Raw genomic sequence first — 12,192 nt, forward strand, 5'->3', positions numbered from 1 at the left:
TAAATGATACTATTATTCAAGGTTTAAAAGAAATGATCTTTAAGCATAAAGCTGGCATAATTTAATTTGTCTTCACTGTTCGTTTGTTTGCTTAATTAAATCCAGGATTTAGCAAAATCTCAGAAAATAAAACTGCTTGTGGAAACTACTCCTTAATGACAAAAGCTCACAAACTAGACTCAGGTCAGATGTTAAGTTGACTTGTTTAATCATCGTGCGATGAAAGGAGGGCTTCCTGTTTACCTTATTGATGTGAGAGGAAAGCAAGTGTGGAAGCACATTCTGGTTGCAATACAACACTTCAGGAGCTAAACTCGTTAGGGACAGAGTTGCCAGAGATGATAGACTCCTGGGTTCTTGCTTTTCGACAGTGTGAGATTCCACTGAAGATAGCACTGTGTGTGTGCACACACAGCACTCTCCAGTTGAAAGAAATTATGCACATGTCCGCATGACAAATCACATTCTAATTAAACCACTTCACATTTGTGAATGAGAAATTTTTAAAAGGCTGGAATCGCATTCTCTTTCAGTTAGGGGTTGCAAGAGTTTTTTCTCCTTTTCACAGATACAGTCGAGGAATTGTTTAATTGCTGATGTTAGAGGATATGCTGCTATGTGAATTAATTAGGTTCTGTTTTTAAAGCACTTAATGTTTTTGTCTTACAGGCATTTCTCCTGTCTGTCTTCTAAATACATGTGCCCTGGTGTCCCTGCTGTAATGAGCACCTTGCTGGCAAATATAAACGCTTTCTATGCTCACACAACCATTTCAACAAATGTGCAAGTTTCTGCCTCAGATCGATTTGCTGCTACCAACTTCGGAGTAAGTATTATTTTTTGAACTAAAAATTTCTCATAACTTATTAGAGTTAGATTTTCAAGGAGTTTTGGATTCCACATATCTTAGAATTTTGCTGCGGAATATACATCTTAGGGAGAATCTCAGTGCATGCTCATTCACTCAGTTGTGTCCAATTCTTTGTGACCCCGTGAACTGTAGCCCACCAGACTCCTCTGTCCATGGGATTTCCCAGACAAGAATACTTGAGTGGCTTGCCATTTCCTTCTCCAGGAGATCTTCCTGATCTAGGAATCAAAGCGGAGTCTCCTGCATTGGGAGGCGGATTCTTTACCGCTGAGTCACCAGGGAAGCTCTTGCTTGTCTCTTAGTATGATAGACTGAAGTTTAAAGTTTGATAGTCAGTGCGTATCTTCATTAGATTAAATCTTCATATATGTAATGGCTTTTCCAATGTAGGAAAACATATTTTGTAATAGAGTAGAATTGTTTATAGGAAACTTCCCCATGAATGCAAATTTTCAGATATTGTTCCCTGGTAAGTGTGAGCTCAGATGGCTTCTCTAGAGCCTTTGGGGTTTTCATTTACACTTCTTATGGATTTCTACTGGTACTAATGGATAAGGACATATTACCTAAATGAAAATGAAAAAGTGTTAGGTGTATAGAGCCTGAGAAAACTATCTGTACCTAATTAAGACTGTCCACCTGATATATTCAAATGCATTTAATAACATGTTGAAAAGTAAAAATGCAGGATCCTAAGGAGTCTCAAGTATTTATCTGTTGTACCTGATGCTGGAACCCATTCTCTATAAGCATAATGAAATTGAAATTGACAAGATCGGAAATAAGATATAAATTTATGGTAATCCCAGTAAAGTGATAAAGATCTAAACTGAGAGTTGGTGGAGATGAGATTGGAAAGAAAAATTCCAGAGCTTTTCAGAGCATAGAATCAACAGTTCTTTGTGTCTTTAGGCATGTGAGCAGTGGGGGAAGGGAAAGATGCCTGAAATATTCCCCAGATTTTCACGAGGGCCTTTGGTAGGCAGTAGCTGTCAATAACCATGTAAGACAAGTAGTTCTATACTCATTTGTTTGTGGAGGAAACTAAGATCCATGGTAGGAGAGTGGTTTCCATGACACCATAGTTTCTCTTTTCACTGTGCTTCCAAATTGGTTCACTGAATAGATTTTTATTATTGATTATGTTGTTAGAAATCGAATTTTGAGGTATGTATCATAGAGTGGAAACAAATGAGACCTAACAAACAAAAGATTGTAAAGTGCTGCTATGTTTATTCTTGCCTTGTCCTTCACATCTAGAAGAAAGTGCATGAGAAGTGTGTGAGATCAGTTGGAATGGATTAAAGGAAAAGGTAATTATTATTTATTGACACATCAAAATAAATACTAATAGAAGAGAACACTTTCTGGGTTAGGAGTCATGGAGTTTGAGTTTGTATTCAAATTTAGCAAGTCAGTTCAGTCATTTAAACCTCAGTATCTCAGTACATTCAGTGAGGATAAAATTTTTGCTCTAACATGTTTCTCAAGTTTAATATGGAAATCAAATGAAGTAAAAGATAAACTAGTTTTTAAGACTTCACAGTTCTCTCTAAATATAAGGTATGACGGTTTCATCTCTCCTGACTACCTACGGTATATACAATACAACATCAGCTGCTTTTGTTAGACAGATCGACTCTTCTAAGAGCTGGCACCAAAGAAAAATCCCTAACCAGCTCAACAAAGTACTGTTATGGCATTATCAGATCACAGAACAGTTTTTGTTATAAAAACCTCATCTTGATAACAATCTCACTGTCTTGGGATTTTACCTGTAACATAAAGCATTTGGTGTTTTGAAATTGTTTTGCTTTTAATATTCTGCCTGGGTATACTGTAGAGAATAAGCCAATCTGTGGAACACTGAGCCTGTCTACCTCTGAGTAAAAGCTGTATTTATGTGATTAATTTCCACTGTAAAAACTACCTGGAGGAAAATGAGATAGCATGCTTCATGCTGACCAAAGAAGAGGAGCCAAAGTGATTTCACTACTTTGTAGTGTTCTAGTAGCAACATAATTACTAAAAAGTTCATTTTGTAAGTCAAATAATTTAGAAGACTGTCAAATAAGAAGTCTTTTTTCAGACTACCATCTTGATAACTTGGTAATTTGATACATAAATTTGGCTAGATTTTTCTCTACCTATTGAAAAGAATCCAATTTGCTCAGGAAAATACATATACAAAAGTATAACATTCCCTGAATCCACTTGTCCTGAAGTTCTTATTAATCTGATTTCTGAAGCTGATGCTGTCAATTGTGACTCAGATAGAAGCACCATTATAGAGCCCCCTTTTTATCTTGCCCAAAGGTGTAATCTAGACACATTTAATCTCAAAAAAAAAAAAAAAAAGAGTGGAAAAGCTTTCTTACCTATAAGGATTGTAAAGCAAACATATATTTAAGAAAACAAAATCACTACTCTTCCAAATCCAGATTTTTTTGTGTGCAGTGCTATTTAAAGTCATGGTTTAGATGAAAAATGTTTAAGAATAAAGTGAAAACTATAGAACACATGTGTGAAGAGGAGGGGCAAGCAAAGTTCACTGAGGAAAATTGTTAGACAAATAGGGTAAAAACGATAATAAGAATCTGACATTATGAAAGACAAGGTAAAAATATTTTAAGAAAAGAGAAGTGTATTGCTTTGTCAACTGTTGCAAAAAGTCCAAGTAAGATCCAGAAGGAAATGAGGTTTTGGCAGTTAGGAGGTCATTGCTAAGTGAAGTGGTTGAGATTAAAGCCTAATTTCTTAGAAATCCTCAGTGAATGGCACGTATGAATACTGGTATAAATTAGGGTTTGTTTATTCCCTAAAATATAATACAATCATTTAAAAAATCAAGTTTTTTTAATTTCAGTAACTTAAGAATCAAGTTTTTAAAGGAACGTGTATATAATTGAGCAGTGCACATGAAATAATGACAAAAACATATACATACAAAACTCATATATACTCTAATTCCAACATTGAAAACACACACACACATACACATATGTACATACATAGTTACTGGTTTAGAAACAAGCCTGAAAGACAATGTACCAAAATGCCAGTGGTGCAACCACTTGCTAGGAAATAGCTAATTTTTTTTTTTTTGGTGTGTGTGTGGGCGGGGAGTTATATTCATCTTTACATTAAAGTTGTACATTTTTCTATATTATATTTTTAATAATGAAAAAATAGAGAAAATGTGTGAGGAAATTGAGACTAATCTGTTAAGCAACTTGAATGAGATGGTATAAGAGATTGGTTAAGATTAAAAGGCTTTATCATTTAAAAAAACACGTTATTTTTACTGTCTGGTAGGGTAGGAGTTTTTAGTGTTTAATAAGATACACTGAACATATTTATACATTGTTAGGACAGGAACTAACTGCAAGAGTGATGTTGCAAATTAATCAGATGGAGCATAAGTGATTCCATAACATTCCATAGGACAAAGAAGTAAATGTGGTCAAGAGGACTGAAGGAGGAACATTCTTTGAAATTAAAACAAGGACAAGTTCTGCTCTGAAATTTGAGGGAATGTTGTGTGAGTCCTTGCAGAGAATGCTAAGTTTTTGATATACAGAGTGAAAATTTGATGAAGTCAACATTTCCCTAATTACATTACATTACAGCGTTTCCTATCCTTCTCTGTCTACAGGACAAGAAATGTTCATGTGTAAGATAAGGCCTATGATAAAGATGTGTGAGCTAGACGTGGCTGGAAAATGTTTGGTTAAGCTCCTGAAGGGAATAGAAAGACGAATGTCTCGGGGCCTCGTAGGACAAGTTCCTAGTAAAGCCGAAAGTCTCATTTGGTGTTAGGAAGCATAACTCTGTTGTCATAATTCATGTGGCTGTGCATTTTTCTCAGAATTTCTCAGCATGCAGATTCTGATGTAGTAACAGATTCAGCATAAGGCTGAAATTTTGCCGAAAAAAGAGGCAATGGAAGGGTTAGGCAATCAAAAAAGTTGAAGTGACTCACTGTGGAATCTAGGTTTGATAAGTGGAATCATGATAGTGACAGAGACAAAGGATTTGGATAGAAACATAATGCTGCTGCTGTGCTTAGACTCAGTTGTGTCTGACTCTTTGCAACCCCATGGACCATGGACGGTAGCCCTCCAGGCTCCTCTGTCCATGGGGATTCTCTAGGCAAGAATACTGGAGTGGGTTGCCATGCCTTCCTCCAGGGGATCTTCCCAACCCAGGGATGGAACCCAAGTCTCCCGTGTCTCCTGCATTCTTTACCCACTGAGCCATCAGGGAAGAGCCATCTTCCATATCTAGGAGAAGACTGTTGAAAATTGAGAGTAAAACAGTGGTGTCCTAGAGCTAGTTTGTGCCTGCTGACTGACAATGATTGCTGAATTTTAAAGAATATTGCAAGCTGGTTATTGAATACAGCCATCCTTGAAACTGGAAATACGAAGAGCATTTACATCATGAAAATTGGTAAATGCTAAAAATCAAGGCTTTATTCTTTTGGAAAAAATGGTTTTTCAGCACACCCTTGTGTGCAAAGATTGCTGGGAGTCAAGAAGATCAAAGAATTTGATTGAACAAAAATATCTTCATTGGTGTTGAAAACACCATAGGGAGAACAAGAGTTGAAAAAGAAGAAAAATTTCCATTGGGTGGGAGTCCATTTTTCAACTCTGAAGAAGAAAATTTAGGAACTTTAGTGAGTATTTCAAGACTGTAGCCCATCAGGCTCCTCTGTCCATGGGATTTTCCAGGCAAGAATACTGGCATGGGCTGCCATTTTCTTCAGGGGATCTTCCCAATCCAGGGATCAAACCCATGTCTCCTGCATTGGTAGGCAGATTCTTTAACACTGAGTCACCTGAGCGGCCCTATCTTAAGACACAAATAGCAAATAAATTATTAGTAAAATTTATGTTTATTTAGCCCAATTTTTTTTCTTCAGCAGAGACACCTTCTTTGACATAGCCAGTGCCCCACAAAACAAATACCCTGCATCACCAAGGGAATGAACATGAACTTGGGCAAACTCGGGGAGATGGTGGGGGACAAGGAGGCCAGGTGTGCTGCAGTCCATGGGGTCGCAAAGAGACCAGCACAATTGGGCAACTGAACAGCAACAACAATCCCTTATTATTACGTGTATTCTTTTATTTATTCACTTATTCATAAGATGCATGTTTATGTGATACTTCACGTAAGGCATGATGGCTGGTAGTAGAGGGACTGAAAGATAAATGTTGACTTCTGTTCTCTGAGGCTTATACTCTAATGGGATAGTCAGATAACTGTGTGTGACAATAACCATAAATCACTCCCCAAATGGGGTGTCAAAGGAGCTCGTTTTTATAAATGTGCTTTGAGATTGAGGAGGAGAAAGTGACTGATACTCTTCAGAGGCTCATGGCAGCTTGCCAAAAGGAACAGGACTTTTAGGGGTGAGTAGTATTTTTCAAAGTCCAAGAAATAGTAGGAAAACTACCTGGGTCTTCGAAGTAAAGACAAGGAAAAGATGCAAAAGTAAGTTAAAAGGGTGTGTAGTGTGCCTACTGAGGAGCACAGATAGAATAAGAGATGGAAATATAAGAGATTGTTGTGCTGCTGGATTGACATTAGATGACTGAGGGCCTTTCAAGCCCACTAGGGCTTCCCTGGGGGCTCAGATGGTAAAGCATCTGCCTGCAGTGCAGGAGACCCGGGTTCGATCGCTGGATTGGGAAGATCCCCTGGAGGAGGAAACGGCGACCCACTCCAGTACTGTTGCCTGGAAAATTCCATGGACGGAGGAGCCTGGTAGGCCACGGTCCATGGGGTTGCAAAGAGTCGGACACGACTGAGCGACTTCACTTTCACTTTTACTTTAAGATATTTGGACTTAATTCTTGAGGAACCATGTAGAAGCTGTTCGAATTTCTGACTTAGAAAGTTCACTCTGTAAAGGAAAGTTTGGAGGTGAAAGAGAGCATCTGTATCAGGCAGGGATTCAGCTCTATGGTGATGAATGGAAACTAGACTTGTGGTGGCAATCCCTATGAGACGTATACACATGTCAAACTATAACACGGTTCACCTGAAACTTATGTAATAATTTAAAAAGGCAGCTCTTCCTCCTGATCACACAGCCATGTTCCAACATGTATGTTCCTTTTCCAAATCCCTGAGAAACCTGAACTATCTGATAAAATGACAAGCTATGCTTGCAATCATAGAAAATGAAAAAAACAAACAGAAAAAAAAACATGATGTCTAAAACAAATTGCAAAAAGAGAGAGAGAAAAGACCTGAGAAAATATTTGAAGAGGTAATAGCTGAAAACTTCCCCAACATGGGGAAAGGACATAGTCAGCTAAGTCCAGGAAACCCAGAGAGTCCCAGGCAGGATAAACCCAAGGAGGAACAGACCAAGATACATAGTAATCAAACTGACAAAAGTTAACAAAGATAAAATATTTAAAGCATTAAGGGAAAAACGATCAATAATATACAAGAGAAGTCCCCTCAGGCTATCAGCTGCTTTCTCAACAGAAACTCTATAAACCAGAGGGAATGTTTTTGTTGATGGAAGGGTATGGTATGTTTAAACTGATGAAAGGGAAGAACTACAACCAAGAATATTCTACCCAGCAAGACTCTCACTCAGATTTGATAAAGAAACCAAAAGCTTTCCAGACAAGCAAAAGTTAAGAAAATTCAACACCACCAAACCAGCTATACAACAAATGCTAAAGGAACTTCTCTAGGCAGGAAATAAGAGAAGGAACAGATCTACAGAAAATAAACCCAGAACAATTAAGAAAATGGTAATAGGATCATACATATCAATAGTTTCCTTAATGTAAATAGATTAAATGCACCAACCAAAGACATAGACTGGTTGGGAGGATGAAAACGTGCACTTGTTTGTGTATGCACTTCCACTTACCATATCACTCTGCTTGACCCACCAAATTGTATGTAACTATTTTATATTGTTAAGTTAATCATGTTCCCCTTATGGCTTGCAATTGTAATTATCTTTTGTTTTTGTCAGCCTATTGACTGTGAAAACTGATAAACATCTTTTACTATTGTGAAAAAAAAAAGGAACCCTAAAAAAGAAAAGAGCTTTAAAAATAAAAAAAAGAAAATTGGAAGTAAGACTCAGAGTCAAGAAGAAGCCTATCTAAAGTTTAGTCAAACTGAGCAAAACATTAGGCTTTCTTGCTCAGTGGATGATAAAATCTCAGCGCTTTGCAAGTTGCCTATTAAGTGACTATATACTCTTTGAATTTATGTCATGAATTTATGTCATTTATTAATTAGTGTGTCATTGATAGCATTGTTTCATTCGCATTTTATGATTTTATGGTATCCCTGTGAATATCAGTATTAATCTCAAATCTACAAGGAATGCAAATATGTTTCCAATATATTCATACAATTAGCATTAATTAAATTATCAAAAATTTGTCAAAATAGCCTATTCATTAATTCTACTTGAAATGTTTCTGTTCAGCCTAAAGAATGACTGCTTTTGATATAATCTAGAAAATACTTTCTAGAAAATACTGTTTTCTGGTCCAGGTCAGGATACGTTTATCCTATTCTCGTAAATTTTGTAAAAACCTAAGGGCAGTTTGAACATGTAGCTAGGGCTCATCCCTGGGAAGCTGAATCAAGTGAAGACCCCCCAGAGCTTAAGCACCATTAGCTCAGGTAAATCTACCGCTGCTTTTGGAGTGAGATACTGAGAAGCAAGTGGATCCAGAGAGAAGCTGGGGATGATGCAGAGGCTCCTTATCATCCTTACACACCTTTCTTGTAATCCTTCCACGATTCCCAGGGTCCTAGGGAAACTTACTAAGAGTATCCTTGTGGGATAACAACTGCCTCCCCCTATTCAAAATAACTCCCTCTTTCCTTGGGCCAAAAGTGGCCCACCAGCTGGTTTTGTATGGCTTATAGTTAAGAATAGCTTTTACATTTTTAAGTAGTTTTAAAAAATCAAAAGACTACCATTTTTTGATGCATGAAAATTATATGAAATCTACATTTCAGTATCCATAAGCAAAATTTTACTGGGAAACAACCATGCTCATTTATTTATATACTGTTTGTAGAAACTCCTGTGCTGCAATGGCAGAGTTTAGTAGTTGTGACAGAGACCACAGAGCTGCAAATATTTACTGTCTGGCTCTTCATAGGTAGTTTGCTGACCCCTGGTCTGGACTTATTCTTGTCAACTAATTAAAACTTAATTTTTTATAACAGACAATGCTTACTGCTAATGTTACAGATTTGGTCCCTACCAAATACCAGGCATAATGTGGCAGTTTCAGGAACGTGGTATGCCCCTTGGGAAACATTTTTTAATCACACAGTCTTTTCTTATTTCTCAAATCACACCATGAAGGTAATAGGCCCCCTCTGCTCTCACAAAGCCAATCTCACTCTAGCTAAATAGAAATATGGTAAATAAAATTAAATTTCAAGCTGTCCTGCTGTTTAAAAAATGTCTATGAAAATTCAATCAGCAGCACACTTTTAATTTCATATCATCTGATATTGTTTGGGATTTAGCAGCAACAAGCCTGGTGGTTTTCTCCCCAGTTTTCTATTTTCTTTGAATGTAATTGTCCAGCTGGGCACTGAAGACCTCGGTAGGAAGACTAAATGCATAATCTGTATCAGTCAGAATTTTGTTGAGCTGCGTGAAACAGACTAAACAAAGTTAACTCAGTATTTTCTTCCCATGTAACCTAAGTCCAGAGGTGGTAAGGATTTCAGGGCTAATACAGCTGCTCAGGATTGCAGTGTTCTGAAAGGATGGACAGCCAGAATTAAGGGTGAAATGTGGGGGCTCCTAGCTTCCCACCTCATCCTTCTTACCATTTGTTTAGCTTTTATCTTATAGCCTCAGTATATTTGACCTTCTTGTATCCAGTCTGAGTTTAAAATGGAAAAAGGAGGCACACACAAAGGGCAAATGGAAAAATGGCCTGACAAAGAATTATATGGCAAACACTAATATTATACAACAAATTCTGCAGAACATTCTTTTAGAATCCTTCAAAATAATAATTCACTGGTAATATTTTGGCTAGTTCTATCTCCTTTAATAAGCTAGATACATCTTAGTGGCCAAAACGTTGCTACATGGTCATTCCTAGGGTTAAAAAAAAAAAAAAAGCCTGGGAAGATAAGTGTTTCATAAAGGACACATATGACTCCTGAGTTTCTATTAGGAAGGAAGAGAAGAAGAATGGATATTGGGCAGATGGCCAGATGAGTTGGTCCCAGTGCGTTTGGGTCATAGCATGGTTGACTAGAGTCATGTCAGCTGTCTTAATGATTCATACCAATCACAGAGGTCGCATAGAGCATTCAGAAACTGACACAAACACATTGATTTTTATGATCACTGAATGATTAACTACTGTGACCTAAACTGATGATTGTACGGGCTCTTTTATTTTTCTGTTTTGATTGAGAGTCACTGACCCACATCAGTGGGTGATGGGGGGTTAATAAAGGGCAGTATAGGTCACCTCCTCCCCTAGGAAGGTATGTAGGGCATAAGAAAGAAAAATCCAAGACATTCATTGTGTTTTTTGGCAGCTTTCCTGGAGAATCTTACTTGCCTAATAAGATGACAAGCTTTTGGAAGACAAGTTTCATTTCTTAGGCTCCTTCACTGCCACCACAGGGGTTAGTTAACACAGAAACCATACTCCAACTTTGTTCACTGATGTATAAACCTGATAAAAGGCAGTTTATTCAGAAAATTGAAGTCTCAACTTAGGAACAATTTATCAACTCCTGTTAATATTCAGCTCATTCCATCAAGATCAGTGACTCCAAGGAATATGAGTTATATACCCCATAAATCTACCTTATATGTGAAACTACTGGGAAAAATTTCTAGTTTTTCTAATATATTGCAGAGTGTAAAGTAGTATTTACAGAATATTAATGTAGGGGTAAGCCTTTAATGTCATCTAACCATCTCCCTATTTTTTTTTTTTCATTTTTGTTTAGGAATCAGGGACTCAGAGTGGTTTTTGTCAACCCATAATTTTTTTGTGTGACTTTGATGGCTTTTACCTTATCTAATTTGTTAAATCCACACACCTATATCTTTATAATTATTACAAAACTACTTAATTATTATCATCTATCTCTTCAAATTCTTCTCTGAAGAGGTCAGTCCAACACTGAACAGCATCAGAGGAAGGCATCAGTAGTTTTTGTTCACCTGATTTTTATACTTTTTTTAGCACTAAGTCATAAATACACTGTAAAGGCAGTTGATCCTTTAAGATTATGAGTCTATTACCAAAAGGGAAGTGCTTTTTGAAATTGATTTTGATAAAAAGCAGTTATTCCTGCTTCCATAGATGGGAGAACTTTAAAAAACTGTGGTTTAATTTTGGAGAGATGGTGTGGCACGTGAGGGTTGTAGGAGGTTGGGTTATATTTTTCTTCCTGACTCATACTGCTGTGTTGTCTGGACTCTTTCTAACACAACTCTCTGGATACTGTCTCATTCATCAGAGAGAGGCAGTGTGACTTACAGAAAGAGTGTGGATTTGGTGTCAGAGACCTGAGCTTGAATCACAGCTATTACACATACCAGCTCTATGATCTGGGAGAAATAACTGACAATTTTTGACCTTCCTTCCTATAAAATGGTTTTCTGTGGTGGCTCGGTGGTAGAGAATCTGCCTGCTGATGCAGGAGACATGGGTTCGATCCCTGGGTTGGGTAGATCCCCTGGAGAAGAAAATGGCAACCCACTCCAATATTCTTGGCTGAAAAATTCCAAAGACAGGGGAGCCTTGTGGGCTACAGTGCATGGGGGGTCACCAAAGCGACAGAAATGAAAACTAAACACCACACCTATAAAATGGGGACCGTAACTCGGACAAGTTTTGTTGTGAGGACTATATTTAGAATGATCATTGATTTCCATTTTCCTATTTTGTGTTTGCTTTGTACAGAGGGAAAAATTCATTAAACTACTGGACCAGTTGCATAACTCTTTAAGAATTGACCTGTCAAAGTATAGGGTATGTACAAAATTATTTGCCTAAAGGTTAAATGCTGTGCTTGGCTCAGATCATTTCTTGTCATATTGTAAAAATGTTATCCACTGTGTAAGAGAGAAGGAAAGATAATAATCTTGGAATCTTGCGTGCTGTCAGAGTAGGCAGGTCTCCTGAATAATCAAGTAGACATCCCTTGTCCAGGTACCTCACTCCACTTCAGCCTACAATACTCTGTGTGTGTGTGTTTGTGTGTCTGTGTGTGTGTACACATATAGCTTTAAATATTTTAATAGTCATCAGATTGAGTGGCCC

The 12,192-nt window shown here is 37.4% G+C and overlaps 1 protein-coding gene across 5 annotated transcripts in view; it reads left to right on the forward strand.

Moving 5' to 3' along the window:
• The window catches only part of UNC13C (unc-13 homolog C), a 647,876-nt gene that overhangs the window by 357,391 nt on the left and 278,293 nt on the right, over nt 1–12,192 (forward strand). For all 5 annotated transcript variants that reach the window (XM_043920107.1, XM_043920110.1, XM_043920109.1 and 2 more), the window contains 2 exons: nt 670–826; nt 11,833–11,901. In XM_043920107.1, coding sequence (XP_043776042.1) covers nt 670–826; nt 11,833–11,901 — 226 coding nt within the window. The remainder of the gene's footprint in view (nt 1–669; nt 827–11,832; nt 11,902–12,192) is intronic.

Source organism: Cervus elaphus, chromosome 12 (assembly GCF_910594005.1).
Source record: "Cervus elaphus chromosome 12, mCerEla1.1, whole genome shotgun sequence".
Lineage (NCBI taxonomy): Eukaryota > Metazoa > Chordata > Mammalia > Artiodactyla > Cervidae > Cervus > Cervus elaphus.